This window comes from Nerophis ophidion, linkage group LG09 (genome assembly GCF_033978795.1).
Source record: "Nerophis ophidion isolate RoL-2023_Sa linkage group LG09, RoL_Noph_v1.0, whole genome shotgun sequence".
Lineage (NCBI taxonomy): Eukaryota > Metazoa > Chordata > Actinopteri > Syngnathiformes > Syngnathidae > Nerophis > Nerophis ophidion.
In genome coordinates this window covers 34,508,103-34,525,730 of record NC_084619.1, presented here as the reverse complement: position 1 = coordinate 34,525,730, position 17,628 = coordinate 34,508,103, and the positions used below count along the sequence as shown (strand labels likewise).

Below are 17,628 nucleotides of genomic sequence, written 5' to 3'. Positions count from 1 at the left end.
TCAAGCCAGATGATCTCAATACCTTTAAACCGAATCTCCCTTTCCTTTCTAAGATTTGTAAACGTGCTGTTGCCACACAAATCAAGACCCATCTCACCAACAAATAACACTACAAACAATTTCAAGATGGATAACGTACTCACTATCAATACGGCCCTATTCAAGGTCCTAAATGAGCATATCCGCCCTTCTGACACAGGCCAACTCTCAGACAATGAGCTCATATGGCTGATATCTTATCTTAAAGAATGGAAACTGTTTTTTTTTGTTTTTGTTTTTTAATAACAACGTCTCATCCTCTACTGCCCCCTGTGCCAAGACGTTCCTCAGGGTTATGTGCTTGGTCCTTCCCTCCTCCATCCTCTGCCTCATTCCCTTCATTTAATTATACATCACCACAATCTCCAATTCCACTTTTACTGTGTAACAGTGGAACTTTACATATCCACAAAATCTTTAAACCCTCATACCCATTGTAACCTCTCAAACTGTCTTTCTAATATCTACTTATACAAGCAAACACGTGTCTTCAAACTTAACTGTACACAATCCGACATCGTCATAGCTCCCTCACTTCAACAGCCAAATACTTCCACCTCTGCTTTCATAACTCACCCTCACTCCAAAACAGTAAACTCACCATATCCCATTACATTCAAGCAGTTACTAGAACAGCTTTTTACCACCTCAAGTACATTGCCCTCTTCACTCGGACCTGTTACCGAGACCACATCACCTCTGTCCTTCAGAACCTGTACTGGCTCCCTATCTACTTCGTATTCATTTTAAAATCCTCTTACTTAGTGCTTTAAGGGTCAAAGAACTGTGCAACCAATTCCCTTCTTACCTTGCTTCACCGCCAATCACCTTTCTGTACCCTACGGTCCTCAGATACAAACATCCTGACTGTACCAAGGACCAAGCAACGGATATTCTGTGTCCTTATGGAGTTTCATTTTTGTAATACGAAATAATTTTTAGACACTGAATTTGTGTAACTGAATGTTTTGCATTATCATTTTGTGACTAAATTTGTTTGCATTAATTATACTGTCAATTTTATAGATAAAACATTATGAGCAAAATGCATGTTTTATATTCAGTGTATAAAAATCTGTGTTTGAAAATTTAGTCCAGCAAAAATCAGTGTGTACAGGTCTTTAAAAGACACAGGTTATGCAACACTACACACCACAGGCCATTTAATCTGTTGTAAGTGCTTGGATACATTTTATGAACACTTTTAACAGTGGAGGTTTCTGTGTATTAGTGAAAAAAGTCCACAATTCTGCAAAAATGGATAAAAGCTGATCACACAATGGTATAAACACACAATAATGACTGATACTAAAACGTTGTAACTGACCATCAAAAAATAGAATTACATTTTAGTTTTTAACTGACCAAGACACTCAAAATGTACATGAAAATAAAACATTAACTATGAACAATAATACAGGACATTTATGAAGGTTGCTCCTTTACTTACCAGACCATCCATCTCCTTGATCGACATATTTTATAGTCGAGCAAGAGCAACAACGATACAACAAACACAGCAAAACATTAAAAAAATCCACCTGTTCGATATATATCAGTTTTCTGCAGTTTTCTGCAGTTTTCTTTGTTGTAGAAATCTGCCTCCTTTTGAGACTAGCGCATCGGGCTTGTTGCTGTGTAAACAAGACCCGCCCACTCCGCCCCACTCTGTCTGTGCCTGGTCGGCATGAAGCAGAGCTTCCTATGGTAACCGTAGTAAAGTCACTCAAAAGAGCACATTTTAACCATTGGAATCACTTTAACGTTTTGAAATATCCAGCGGGCCGTATTGAAATGTTTATTACGTTGTATTATGCCTAGGTAGCCCAATTAAATGCCTTTTCTATGCTTTCTCAGGGCATTCAATCGTTGCAACTGGACTGTTTGGTTTGTCTTAGAAGATGTTTCGCCTCTCATCCAAGTAGGCTTCATCAATTCATGCTCAGAGATTTAGATTGCTCAGATGTAGTTTAGAAGTTGGTTTCAAAACTCCAAATATTTACACTCCTTATCAGTGTTGGGTTAGTTACTGAAAACCAGTAACTAGTTACAGTTACTAGTTACTTTATTTCAAAAGTAACTCAGTTACTCACACCAAAAAGTAATGCGTTACTGTGAAAAATAACAATTAAGTTACTTCTTTTTTTTTTTTTAAGGCTCCCATTAATGCCCTTTTAGCCTTCATTTCAGTACTGTTATTGCGCTAGAGAATAATACAATCTGTTGATCAACTTGACATGCATTCACATCACTAAACTTTGCTAAGCAATGTGGTCTACGTACAACACACAAAGACAAATATATTTTTCAAAGGGCCATTTTATTTAAACTATTTTAAATAGCTGCAAAATAACATACAGAAGTAACACACAGCATAATAGAAATATAGTTGTAAACCTGGCTTCACCCAAGGAAGGCACACATGACATACACAAAGCCTAACCAGGCATTTTTCTTCTCTGAAGGAATTCGAAAATAAAATCATGTCTTCAGGAGATCAACACTGTACTGAAGCCCAGAACACTCTATGCATTTCCCCAGTTTTAGTTTAGAGATAAGGAAAATTTGACCTGGCCCACTATGTTTGTGAACGTTATAGTCCATACATTTAGAGTTATGTGATAATCAAACAATCTAGAAGTCTAGAATGAAAGAGTATGTAAGAGAATTGACAGAGTGTGTGTACCTTCAGTGATGAATAATGAGCAGAGGCAGTTTGGAGTGTCTTCTTTAGGTCGCTTTCCATGTTTATGTACTCACTGTCCACTGTGTCCAGCTGCCTGGAAGCGGCTGACTCCACTATAAAACATGTCTTCTAGCACATACGCTCTATCAATGTTAACCTGACTAGCAGTCTCTCCGTTAAAATCCGGCCGCTGTTGGATGTGGAGGCGAAGTGGTATCAGAGTCTGTCTCTCTCTTTACTAGCTTCGTCGAAGCATGTTGCTTTTGTAGGTGTTTCAGCAGATTTGAATTGCTGTTTTGGGCAATAGATAGGATCTTTGATCCAAGACACAACTTACATTTAACTAAAATGTTCTTTACTTTGCGCTCGACAAAAGAAAAGTAGTGAGAATATCGCCATGTTAAGAAACTCGGCTTCTAGCTCTGCCATTAAGTTTTGTTAGTAAACACAGACACGCCTCTTCTTTTCCTTGTGACACAGAAGGACAAAACCACAGCGTTCCAATTAAACACACTCAGATCCTCTGTAACCGATACTACATTAAACATAACGTAAAATAATGCAGTAACGCATCATGTAGTAACGGTAATTGAGTTACTGAATATAAAAAATAACGCGTCAGTTTACTAGTTACCGCCGAAAATAAGGGCGTTACACTAACGCGTTAGTCCCAACACTGCTCGTACAAAAATTGGGCTGCTAGTGGTTGATCCACAGTGATCGCTCTGCCACACAATAAATACCTGATGAGGGGAAATTACACTCCTACGACTGTTGTTGACATTGACAGTAGGATTGCTCGTTTGCATCTCAACAGTTGTTTTTCTCACTATGATAGGGAGAACACACCCTTGCCTTGACACACCCTCCTGGTGTTGGAGTATAAATATTTGGGGTTGTGACACTAGCCGCTAGACTAGATATGACCAATCTACGTCAAAGACTAGAACTGTCGAATCCAAGTTTATGGGCATGGACTGATTAATCCTACTCGGATTAGAGGCGGAACGTCTTCTAAGACAAACCAAACAGTCCAGTTGCGATTGATTGAATGCCCTGAGAATACAATGACCAAGATGAATGAGAACATTCATAGACTTTGTTTATCCTATTTTGCAAGACCCGTGTCATGTGACTTCAAACTTGACACCTCATTAGCTGGTTCGATTGATCATCAGACAGATCGTCTTAATTTACCGGAAGTGAGTCTTGCTTTTTGAAGCAGCACTGAATTTTTCAGCTCTGATCATTTTTGCTCTGAAATGTAATACACTGAATTTTTTAAAATGATTTTGTTTACACTGAATTTTTATACACTACATTTTTAAACACTGAATTTTTGTTCTTGTAAAGTGTTCACGTATTAAAAAAAATATATTATTATGAATTATTGTAATTATTTTTTTTCTTTTTATTAGGGGTAAATCTTTCTGTAATTACTGGAACCTTGTTTTTCGGTTGAAAAAATTACATATGTACATTATTGTCACAGACAATTGGCGAATTACCTTTTTGAGTTTAGCCTCTTCTATCCCACAACAACTGTAATGAAAACTACTTCAGACTGAAAAGCTAAAACAAGGTGGTTCACCCCACTTTTGACCAAACAAAAAAAAAGATACGGATCATTTGCCAGGCGTCGGGTTTCATTGCTTTTTCATCTGCATGAATGTGTCTCAAGGTAAAAGTCCAGAAGAAGTCAGTAATGACCTTAGCCTAAAGGGTGCCATATGGGTAATGTTATTTATAGCTGCTTGAATTAGATCATGCAGATATGGGGCGGTTGTTGAAATTTAAGCAAACCAAAGAACGAATGCTTCAAACATAATATTTACAAAATCCTCTCATAAATACACTTAAGAGATAGACAATGTGATCCATATCTGACTGAGTTCTGTCAGAAAACATTGAGTGCAGGAGTGTACAGTATACTAGAGAACTACCTGATTATCAGAATACTCACTGGGATACAAGCCGCATCCACTGAATTTTAAAATAAAAAAATATTTGGCAGATAAATATGTTGTGAAATTAGTTATTTACATAGAAAGATTTTGTAAATATTTATTTACATATTTTAACTCTTTCCAAGCGGTGTCTGGAATACGGCAGTAAAACGACTGATCAAACAACAGAAGTCATTGTCATGGACCCAATACTTGCGGAAGCTAGCTTTCCATTCAGTTAAACAGACTCAATGACTTGTGTAACTTGTGTTAGCATATTATCTAATGCTAATGACACAAGCTTAATTAAATTATGATAGTATGTACAAATATGCATGACAACACTCCTACAGACATCACACGTGGAATGGTTTAATACGTAAGAATTGTTTTAGTTCAACTGTGAAACTTACAAACGTTGCTTGGAGTGATAAGTTAAGAATCCTTACCAGCAGAAACGCTATGGTCGATTTTGCCTCCAGGTTAAGACATTAAAAAAGGTTGGCATTTTCAATCCGCAATACCTACAGCGAGCAAACTTGTCCAAAAGATGGCACCTTAGCGCAAACAATAACACACCAAGTCAGTCCTCTGCTTGGGTTTATACGCAAACTATCGAACACAAAACATTATGGGCATTGGCGAAAAAAATCAATAAATCAGCCACGCCGTTTTTCAATCCGCAGGGTTCAATGTAGGGTTATATGTTATACCAGTACTAACAGGTACTAATGAATTAAAAACGGTACTATATATACTGCTTCTAAAATATACCGGTACCATTTAATTTTTTTGTTAACGGACAAAACGGCGCGCCATCATCACATTGTGACTTTGCTGGTTTTACGAGCAGAGGAGCATGTTAGGCAACGCACACGCACGGAGTACTTACAAACAGATGCAGCGTGTAAACAGAAAAGGAAAATGTACCCAATTTGGCTTAAAACACTGATCAAGATGAAGCTATAACATTAAAGCACCGCTCAGAAAGAAGTGCTTTAAAACATGGATAGTTAGATAGCTGATAATCTGCATATGCAGTTGGCAGTGTTTTCGCTACGTCTAAATCACTAATCTTTGCCTCTATGACGACAAAGCAAGGTTCTTACAAGTATCATTCCTGCAGGACGAGGAACAGTTAAACATGCTTCACAACACACCGTAGGAGAACACTATAGCTAAACGCTAATCTAACAGCAAGCTAGCACTCCTGAATGTAAACAAAAGGGTGGGTCTACACAGATATTGATTGTGACGATACCAGGAGCCATATCCAGTCGATACTACAATGATTATCATCTTCACTTATCTCTGTCCCTCCACTGTCAGTGACAGACTCTGTGAGTCCACGCGCACACAACCCCCACCCAAAACACCCTCAGTAAATCAGTGTGGACAAAAATGTTGACATACATACATACTTATTAAATATAAATGAGCCACATGTAAAAATATGGCCAGAAATGATACTCCAATCAAGGTCAACATACTGTGGTGTCCTCCCCCTCCCTGACTGAGTTGCCAGATACGCAGCCGAATTCCACTCGATCGACTGGGTTACTCCAAGGAACTTCAAACTTCCACTGCCTCTTACCAGGGGTTGATGTGCTGACAAGCGTTTTGTCAATAACAAATCTCTAAACAACACATTTTACACTGAAGATAGGCTATTTTCAGGAAAAATTATGTCATGCCTGCGTACGATATCACAACAAACGACAATTATATGGTTATTGTCAGTTTTTCAGAAAACATAGACTAAAATGAACAACAACCGAAGCTAGCAATGGTTAAACTGGTGAAAATAAGTAGAGCATGCTTAGCAGCCTATTAAACGCCTAAAACTAAAGAGGAGACATTTTACCAAGGTATGCCTATAGGCTATTGTTTCAAACATTTCAGATTGCCATATAACTTGATACATGTAGTCCACAATATGCAAACACAAATGAGGAATTATTTTATCATGTGATTTGGCTGTCTCCATACGTTTCGTATTGTCATGACAGCCATGCTAATGTTGGAACCCATTTCCTCAGCATATCAGCGTATTGAGAACGAAATAGGCACTGACACTACCAATAGCCACATAGTTTTTTTTCGTCGAAAATATATTTTGCCCTGTCAATTCGATTGCACATCGAACGGGCATATATTTCCCCAGTTATGTCGATGTGTCATTGACCAGGCTAGCATGCTAAACATTTGTTGCACGGACATGCTAGCTTTGTTAGACAGACTATATTGGGCAATATAGTTTACATACAAAATGTCAATTTCCATTTATTACAAGTAATACGAAACGTAAATGCCTTACTTATAGGGCTGGGCAATATATCGATATATTCGATATATCGCGGGTTTGTCTCAGTGCGATATAGAAAATGACTATATCGTAATATTCGAGTATGCGTTCTCACGCAGGACTTTTAGCTGCGGGCGTACACTTCAGGCTCTCCTCGCTCTTTCCTTTCTCTCCTCACAGACAAGCAGGCTTACATTCTTACATAAGTCACAAACTGTCACGTCCCATGTCACATACACGCCCTCGCCCAGCAGAGAGCTAGCGGCGTGGCTAACGTTAACTGCTAACTTAGCCGTACGAGAGAAAGATGCTGCGGATCTGGTAACAAATGAAGGAAGACTTAATTCCCAAGAATAACAGCAGGGTTTCCATCGTCTGGCGGTGGTTCAGCTTCAAGTGGGAATATGTCGAACAGACAACCGTAATTTGTCAAGTGTGGGGGGAAAAAGCGCTGCAATAAAAAGTAGCATTACTGCTAAAATGTAGCATCGTTTGTAAAGTCACTCGCTAGAGTACGAAGAGAATTTCATAACCTTAATAACATACCACATAATGAAGGATGAATACTATTTGATTTCCTATTATGCAGCCCATTTTTATTTCACACTTAAAAAGTCTCTGACAATCTTGCAATTTATGTTTTGGAAATGACTTGAATGTTTGTGCCATTGCTTAATAACGTTAATAAATATACTTTTGGTCAGTTGACTTAGTTGTGATTTCCCTCTCTGGATGAAAGTTTAAAAGTAGCATATATAAGTGCAGTATGAAGAAGAATGTTTTAATGTATACACATAGAATATGACTATTTGCATCAAGTGTTCATTCAAGGCCAAGGCAAAATATTGTAATATATATTGTACATCGCGAAATGGCCTAAAAATATTGCGATATTAAAAAAAGGCAATATCGCCCAGCCCTACTTACTTACCTCTCAAGTAGGAAATTAGCAAGTTTGGCGTCAGATGAAAAAATCTTCTCCTCCTCCAATTGTCTCCATCTTTCAAAGGCATCCCCGAAACAAATCCTTGTGTTGTTCCTGGCTTTTTCATGAATAAGTTGAGAATCGTAATTAGGCATTTTTGTGGGAACCCGCATGGCTGCGGTAGATGTGACCCTAAGATGCAGGAACCAAGAGAGTGAACATAAGGTAAAAGGATTTTAATATATTTAAATAGCGAGAAGAAGTCATGCATGTAAACGGTCCAAAACATAAATTGATCCTCGAGCGCTGAGGAGCAGGCGAGGCAGGCATAAAAAGCAGCCTGCTGATTAGCACCAGGTGTGGCCAGGCTGCCAATCAGCAGGTGAGGGGAAACAGCGCTTAGGGAGAAAAGCAGGAAGGGGAACCAAAATAAGAGCGCCGACAGGAAAGAAACACCAAACTAGGAACAACTCAATCCCCACCGACCCACCCCATTAAGAGACAGATTCCAGATGTCCCCCCATGAAAGAAAACAAAAAAAGTTCAAAAGTCAAGGGAGGGCGGAGGGAAGACTTGGCGGTGGGGACGAGGAGGTGGACGCAAGAGGTACCGACGACCAGCAGCCGTAAATGTCCATACCCGGGTCGTGCGCATCACAGCCGATAGCGCGGAGGGAGTCCATGAGACGGCCACTTGCTTGGCGGAGGAGGAGAAGAAGGTGGCGCGCGTAGAGAGACCATGAACGACCACTTTCTTGGCCGAGAAGAATAAGGTTGTGGTACCGGTGCACCAGCAGCCGTGAAGGTCTATGCCCGGGTCCTGCGCATTGCTGTCGATAGCGCGGCTGATTCCTTGGCCAATGAGGAGGAGGTCGCGACGCAGAAGGAGCTGATGACAGCTTCATTGGGGAAGACGCTCCTGACGAAGATAACAGCGTCGTGGGCGAAGCCGATACCGACGACCATGAATGTGTCTTGGGAGGAGCCGCTGCCGACAGGGGCGATGGCGGGGCCAAAGTGAGGCCCGCCGGAGACGAGGACAATGACTCTTTTGTGGGACTGCCCGCCGGGGACGAGAAAGATGGCGGCGCCTTGGGAAAGCCTGCCGTAGCGGTTGATGTCGTCGTGAGAAGGGATGACAGCAGCCTGTGCTTCCCAACACCGCTGCCAGTAGTATCCCCCTCTTCATTAGGCAGCTGCCAGACATCGTCCACCATTGGGAGAAGGAGCTTCTAGTTTTCGGTATCCCCTGCTGCAAAAGCCAGGTAAGGGCGGAAGGGGACCAGGAGGAGAGACAAAGACACATCCTGTGCCGTGTCCCAACAGGAGGCCAAGAAGGACATAGCGGTGGGTTCCAACGGACTTCGCCGGATTGGCAAAAAGAGTGGGAGCTGGCGGCTGAGCCAGACGGGGCACTGGAGGTCGACGTGGTGCAGGAACTGGTAGTCGACGGAGTGTAGGATCCGGCAATCGAAGCGGTGCTGGGACCAGTGTTGGACATGGTGCCGGCACAGGGGATCGCTGTGGAGTCGGGACAGGAGGTCACACAGCAGGAGACGGAGAAGATGGCGGCAGTGGCCGAGCCGGACGGAGAACTGTAACCGGTGGCTGAGTCGGAGGAAGAAGATTCGAGCCTGCTGAGGGCTGGGACCACACAAACCTGGCTTTCAAGTCCTTCAGGAAATGTGCGGTCCAAAACGTCGGCTCCACATCGCCGACACAGGTTCCCTCAAGGTCACAGTCTGGCTCAAGGATTATTTTGGGAACCCGCATGGCTCCGGTGGATGTGACCCCAAGATGCAGGAACCCAGAGAGTGATGATCAGGTAAGAGAATTTTAATATACTTTAACAGAAAGAAGCAGTTCTACATGTAAACGGTCTAAAACTTAAATCAGTCCTTGAGCGCTGAGGAGCAGGAAAAGCAGGCATAAATAGCAGCCTGCTGATTAGCACCAGGTGTGGCCAGGCTGCCAATCAGCAGGTGAGGGGAAACAGTGCTCGGGGAGAAAAGCAGGAAGGGAAACAAAAATAAAGGCGCAGACAGGAAACAAACAACGAACATGGAACCACTTCCAGAAGTGACGTGACGGATCGTCACAGTTTTAGATTTACTCAGGTCTGACATGTTTAGTATCTTTACCAGTAGCAGTGGCTGGACGAAGACGGCGGTGCGTAACTGGCAACCTGGATATGACCCACTCACAGACTTTCTAATTGATCAAACGGTAGAGGCCAGGACATCGAAATGAAAACAATAACAAGATTTCAGTGCTGTAAATCAAATTTTGAAATGTGCATATCACGGCTGAACTACTGTTATCAGTTATAGATAGAGATGGCCGATAATATCGGTCTGCCGATATTATCGGACAATAAATGCATTAAAATATAATATCGGAAATTATCGGTATCAGTTTCAAGAAGTAAAATTAATGACTTTTTAAAACGCTGCTGTACGGTAAAACGCGGACGTTGCTTCTTCCAGTCAGCAGCCCCTCTCCTCACCCCTTTCCCACACACATCACAGGAGTTGCAGCACGACTGCAGCATGAGAGGTTTACTATTGACTCTTGATGATGTCATCAAATCGCCGCAAGTGTAGCATAACAACAACAAAAGTGTGTTGTTGCCGGTGCTGTAGCCTAGGTTAACAACCGAGCTCCTTCGGTGACAAACTATATGACACCATGTCTATGGTTTGGGATTATTTTTAAACTGTGTCTGACGGATAAGAAACTGGCAATTTGCAATGACTGCAAAAAGTTGGTTATGTGAGGAGGAACCAAGATGTTTTCCTTTAATACGAGCAATTTGATCTCCCACCTCTTCAAGAATCATAAGTAGATACACGATGAATATAAGCGGAAGATGGATGAAAAGCAAACACCGAAAAAAAGTACTACCACACAGTTGTCGCTTAAAGACTCCGCCGAGAAAAAACTAAAATACAACGAAAAACACTCCAGTGCGAAAGCTCACGTTGTGGTCAGGGGCAACACATGCACTATGGCAAAAGCTACGATGAAGTTTGGTGTGGCTAGTGAACGGAGGTGCCCTGTCTCATCGCAGCATTTCAGAAGCTCTGACTGACTTCAAGCACTCACCACTAGCTTGCAGCACATTTGTGTTACTCATACAAATACGTTAGAGCTGGGCAGATTGAGCCCAGTTTATAATTTCCTGTTTTACAGTACCCCAGGCAGTTTTGCACTAAAGGAGAATTTGATATTCTTTACTTTATTACTCTAGTATACTCTGGACTGAAGCTGTGTGCCTTCATTGTGTTTGTAGCTGTTGTTTTGGGGCATGTCTAAAAAAAAAATAATAATAATGCTCTTTGTGAAAGTTAAATTATAGTATTTCCCATAGTTGTAGTGGGTATCAGGATTATCTCAGTGAGAGCATGTCCAAAATTCAGAGCTGCTGTTTTGAGGCATGTTAAAAAAAATTATGCACTTTGTGACTTCAATAATAAATATGGCAGTGTCATGTTGGCACTGTTTTCCATAATTTGAGTTGAAGTTGTTCTCTTATTTAGAAAAATATTGTTACATTGTTTAATGCATCCAGTGGGGCATCACAACAAAATTAGACATACTAATGTGTTAGTTCCACAACTGTATAATGTATATCGGTATCGGTTGATATCGGAATCAGTAATTAGGAGTTGGACAGTATCGGATATCGGCAAAAAAGCCATTATCGGACATCTCTAGTTATAAAGGTATTTGAAAAGTACATTATTTATTAATGACTTTCAACATACAGTATCAGGGCCATATAATGATGACTTGACATGAAATTATTACATATGGTTCCTTTAATCTTGTCGATGGGTGGGACAAATTCCGAATGTATCCAATCGCAGCTCATTAATATCGTCAAATGGGAGAGGTGGTGGGGACTAAGGGTTAGCAACAATGTATAGCCAATCAGTTACTTTTCTTAACTTGTTTAGGATGTTGAAATTTTTTCCAGCAGTGGTAAAACAAAAATGTTTGTATTATTTGCACGCCGTAATATGTGAACAGTAAAGAGGGCACATTTTGGATGCCACGTACTTGCTGCTTCTCTCGCACTCGTAAACAAATCATGATGAATGCATGCATAACTCCCTTTTAGAACACACATACATACCTGCTTAGCCAGAGGCGTAGCATAAAAAATATGTTTTTAAGTTTCTCTATGCAAATCAGTGGAGAATACATAAACTTTGAGACGTCATGCAGCTGACCTGATGGTAATACTTGATAAACTAGTTTGAGAATAATGTTTTTGTAATATTTTGTTTTGTAAAAATTGACTATTGTATGTGAAGTCCTACTTAAGGTTAAATGCAATTTAATAATTAGGCCATCAAGTTAAGATTAATGTTGTGATGGCTGATAAAATGTGGATGAAGGGTACTGTATTTTTTTTATTTTAATCAATCACCTCAATCTTAGAGGTGATACAAAATCTGGCAGGGGATTGAACTTGTTGTACAAGAATATTGCATTTTGTGAAATAAAAAAATACACATTGGGAATCCGTCTGAACTTCCATTACTTGGGATGTTACAATATTAATGGATAGCACAGCACAGAGACAGTTTGCGATGTTGACGTAACGTATCTTGCAGGTAATTATTTGGCAGGCAGCCAAGATTCTCGCATTGTTCTAAGGATAAATTGTCTATTAATTACCAGTCTTGCGTGACACTCAGTCCATGTATCTATGTCTATTCTCGTCTCCAGTTATGTAAGTAACTTAACAAGGAAGTGACTCTTTTCACGGACAACCCTGGCTTGTGTCGTTATAAAGACAAAAATCGTCAACTGATTTCTAGTTCGCACGATAACCGGTTTATGAGTCTACACTTGGTTAACCTAAGGATTAACAGCTGAATCTTATTTCTTAAGGGGTCTGTAACCGATGTACCCAAACTTATAGAACTTGATATCCGGTCACATCAGCTGAAACCACTGCAACATTTTTTCTTACCTGTTTTATTTTACTGTTACTTACCTTGAAAATATCCACCTATTTTGACACAGTAAATGTAATAGGCAATCTAAGGAGGTGTGTGAATACGAACATATTGTAACCAAAATTTGGTAGGGCTGGGTGATTGTCAATACTTGGACTTTGAGGTGGTTGTTTTCCCGAGATGCAAGTGAATTTGGACCACAGATGGCGTGAAGGTAGAGACATTTTTTATTTTAACACTATAACTACTAAAAAAAAAGGAACAAACACAGGGCGCTCACAAGGAGGTACAAAACACTTGGCAGTGAAAGCAAAAACTTGCACTAAGGCAAAACTATGAACATAAAACAAAAATTTGCACTATGGCATAAATAACGAAAAGCTTACTTGGAACGAAACGAGAACGGGACATGGATCATTGGCATGGTTCATTACAAGGTGCGGAGCAGGTGATAGATGGTGATTTTGCCAGGCTGACTAACTTGCAACTGTGGCTTGAATAATACTGTGGTGATTAGTGAAAACAGGTGTGCGAGTGCAAAACGTGAGACAGGTGCGTGACATGAGGACAGGTGAAAACCAATGGGTCGCGGAAATGAGTGTCCAAAAAACAAACAGAACATGACTATAACACTACATGATGACACAGACATGACAGTGATATGGTAAAAAAACCTAATAACAACACAATATATGTTGTCATAAGATCCAATCTCGATGTATTTTTCTTTAAAGGCGAATTGTCCTGTGCAGGATTGTACCAAGTACCGATGCATCACTACTGTTTACTACTGCAGTAACATTGATTGTGTTTACTAGAGGTGCAACGGTACAGGTAACCCACACCGAGGGTCGTACATCGGATTTTGATTACTTATATACACATCAGTGCTTCTCAACAGTAGTTTGGCATACGTCAATCATTGAACCAGATTGTGGAGGTTTTTGTTTTTTTTTTACTTAAATATTGTATTTTATATTGATTGAACATTTAAAATACACGGACACAAATAGGTTCACACACGCACACGTACACAAACACACACATACACAGAGACACACAGGACCACTGTCAACAAAGGTGGATTGTTCCGTGCAGGATTATACCGAGCCCCGTTGCAGCTCTACTGTTTGCAACTGTGGTATCGACCAACAGACATTTCTGCCTTTGTTGATCGAGGTAAAAAGGCTAACAGCTGATCACTGTGATCAAACTAAAATGAATCACAATCATTGATCACAATCATATAAATGCCCAGCCGTAATTTTTTGTATTAAACAGCAATCAACAATTCGAAAAACAACACAGTATGTGTGTCATAAACCACTCTGACTCTCAGCTTTAGGTTCCTGACTTTGGTACAGTAATATTCACCCAAAAACACACACGCATACACTCCCGCAGGTTCCTGGTTGGACACAAATACATCTCGAGTTGGTTGAACATTGTTGATGAAATATATTTTCATGGAAATAACAATTGGGCTTAACCAGAGGCTTCCGTGTTGCAAATTGTGTTTAAGATTTGTCCCAGATGTTAAAGTTCCATTTTAACGAATGAGGTACAAAACTGTCTGATAAGAGCCTTTAAATGTCAACTCGTTGTGCCTTTTACGCTGCACTATAGAAATACATCTACAGTATATATTAGGAGTGTAACGTTACAGTACTCCATGATCAAAGTTTGATTCATACCTCAGGTTTAAGGTAACAGTTGGGTTAAATTTTAGTAAAGTCAGGCACCAAAAATAAAAAGCAAAAAATGCACCCAAAATCTGGCTGGCAGGTAATTCACTCAAAATGTGTGAATGTTGTCTGTCTATCTGTGTTGGCCCTGTGATGAGGTGGCGACTTGTCCAGGGTGTACCCCGCCTTCCGCCCGATTGTAGCTGAGATAGGCGCCAGCACCCCCCGCGACCCCAAAAGGGAATAAGCGGTAGAAAATGGATGGATGGATGGAAATAAACAACTTAAATTACAGATTACATTTTGTCAAAATAAGGCAACACGGTGAAACAGTGGTTAAGTGTGTCTGCCTCACAACATGAAGGTCCTGGGTTTGACCCTGCGCTCAGGATCTTTCTGTGTGGAGTTTGCATGTTCTCCCCGTAACTGCGTGGGTTCCGTCCGGGTACTCGGGCTTCCTCCCAGCTCCAAAGACATGCACCTGGGATAGGTTGATTGGCAATACTAAATTGACCCTAGTGTGTGAACGTGAGTGTGAATGTTGTCTGTCTATCTATGTTGGCCCTGCAATGAGGTGGCGTCTTGTCCAGCGTGTACGCCGCCTACCGCCCGAATGCAGCTGAGATAGGCTCCAGCAACCCTCCAACGCAACCTTGAAAGGGACAAGCAGTAAAAAATGGATGGATTTTGTCAAAATACTGTATTATAAGCTTTAAAAGCTTTGTGTTACAGGTGATTCAATTTGTGTAATAACAAATAATGTAATAATAATAATGTAAATAATGAGGGGTTTAATAATTTACGGTAGTAATGATAAGCCATGGTAATACCACCCGGCGATTAGTATTATCCTTTCAAATAAAAAATATCGTAAAACAATAACCACACGTTGATAACCTCACATACCTGTGATACTGCTTAGTTATTAGAGAAGAAGGTATCTAAAAAGGGTCTCTTGACTCTAGTTTCTCCTTGCCACTATAGCCAACCATCAGTCCAGCTAACCAAAGGCTGGGTTACGCTGCTTTCATCTGCCTAGATATCAATTTGTAAAGGTGCATCGCACTGCAAAATGTACAGTTCCTGTCCCACACTTGAAATGTTAGGAAATGTGTACACATATAGGCTCCGTACTTTTAGAATATTATAGAAAATAGCTTAGCATAGCTCGGTTGGTAGAGTGGCCGTGCCAGCAATTTGAGGGTTGCAGGTTCGATTCCCGCTTGTGCCATCCTAGTTACTGCCGTTGTGCCCTTGGGCAAGACACTTTACCCACCTGCTCCCAGTGCCACCCACACTGGTTTAAAATGTAACTTAGATATTGGGTTTCACTATGTAAAGCGCTTTGAGTCACTTGAGAAAAGCGCTATATAAAAATATAATTCAAAATATAATTCATAGAAAATGGAAACTTGAATTTACACATTTGCATTGGACTTCAAACGATTTGGACTTTGGGAAACACACACACGACATCTCAGGCCTACCAAACTACTATCTGCTGTTTTGAGAATTTTGATCCTTGTTTTGATATTGGTTCTAACTTGCCTCCAGCTACTTCTAACCACATGTACATTGATTGTCAAATGCTTTTGCAATACTGAGACCAACACTGTAATATATACCTATGACTAGTTTTAAATAAATACTTGTGAAATCTTCCACTTTCAACTTTTGACTTTTATAAAAAACACAGATAGAGTTGAACAGTACCAAAAAATTGTACTATTACTTGTACCATTACAATACACCCTTAGTACAGTATATACAATATATTATGGTTTAGTTCAAAGTCTGCCAAGTCCTTGTGTTCAATTTTAATGTGTCCACCAGGTATTCAACCAACTCTGCTGGCCATAGCTACATCATCACTTTCTTCACTACCTGTTTTATTCTGCCTCTTGGATTGATCTTCTTCTGCTATGGGAAGGTCCTGCAAAAACTCCGAAAGGTCAGTGCGGACTCTCGCATGACACTTTTAAGGACAAGCGGTAGAAAATGGATGGATGGATGGATTTTTGTTATCATACAGGGAAGCCCCACCTCCAACCTTAAATATTTATAGTATTAATTTGTAAATAATGTTTTTTCTAACAATGTCAATACATTAAAGGACCCCTCAAGATGACTGACATTTCAATACTAGTTCACTTCATGTATTTTTTGATGCTAAAAAAATGAATCTGCCAGTCATTTGCCATAATATCAATTAGTTTTTGGGTAATCAGTAGATAACTAGTAAAACTTGTACTTGGAAGGCCCTTTTTCCCTCTTGGTCTACTGTCATCCACAGAACTGGAGCCAATTACTTTAAATATTGTGATTTGGGATGAAGATCGCACCAAAACACACCCAATATGTTATTTCCGCTAATCGGCTTTAGGTGCTGCTGGCAGACTGATGCAGGCCTGCTCACATTTGAGCTAAAGTAGGCATTCCAAAATATTGTTGGGAAACAAGCTATTTAAAGTCCACATGTACAGTCTAATAAGATCAAATGCAAGAACTGTATCCAAACTTTTTCACTTTGATTTATTCAACCTTATTTGACACACCACATTTTAAAGACACATAGAGTGGTACCTCGGTTTTCGTCAGTAATCTGTTCCAAAATGTATAGTATAAGTACAAAGTCAACTGAGGCAGACTGATGTAGGCCTGCTCACATTTGAGCTAAAGTAGGCATTCCAAAATGTTGTTGGAAAACAAGCTCTTTACAGTCCACATGTACAGTCTAATAAGATCAAATGCAAGAGCTGGATCCAAACTTTTTCAATTTGATTTATTCAACCTTATTTGACACACCACATTTTAAAGACAAACAGAGTGGTACCTCGGTTTTCGTTACTAATCTGTTCCAAAATGTGTAGCATAAGTACGAAGTCAACAAACAATTACTTTATAGAGGACTGAAGAGGCTTGGGGATAATGACTTCAGGGAGGGGAGTTTAAAGCAGACGGACACAGGCATGTTTTTGGGTTGTCCCGATACCAATAATTTAGTACCGGTACCAAAATGTATATCAATACTTTTCGATACTTTTCAAAACAAAGGAAACTACAAACAATGTCA

At 40.2% G+C, this 17,628-nt stretch overlaps 1 protein-coding gene and 1 long non-coding RNA gene across 2 annotated transcripts in view; one reads left to right on the top strand and one right to left on the bottom strand.

Annotated features, from left to right (window-relative positions):
* Positions 1-1,670, bottom strand: part of LOC133559274 (uncharacterized) — a 13,186-nt gene extending 11,516 nt beyond the window's left edge. The window contains exon 1 of the long non-coding RNA XR_009808132.1: positions 1,490-1,670. This is a non-coding gene — a long non-coding RNA (uncharacterized LOC133559274). The remainder of the gene's footprint in view (positions 1-1,489) is intronic.
* The window catches only part of valopa (vertebrate ancient long opsin a), a 71,712-nt gene that overhangs the window by 36,543 nt on the left and 17,541 nt on the right, over positions 1-17,628 (top strand). Inside the window, exon 3 of the mRNA XM_061910881.1 lies at positions 16,389-16,506. Coding sequence (XP_061766865.1) covers positions 16,389-16,506 — 118 coding nt within the window. The remainder of the gene's footprint in view (positions 1-16,388; positions 16,507-17,628) is intronic.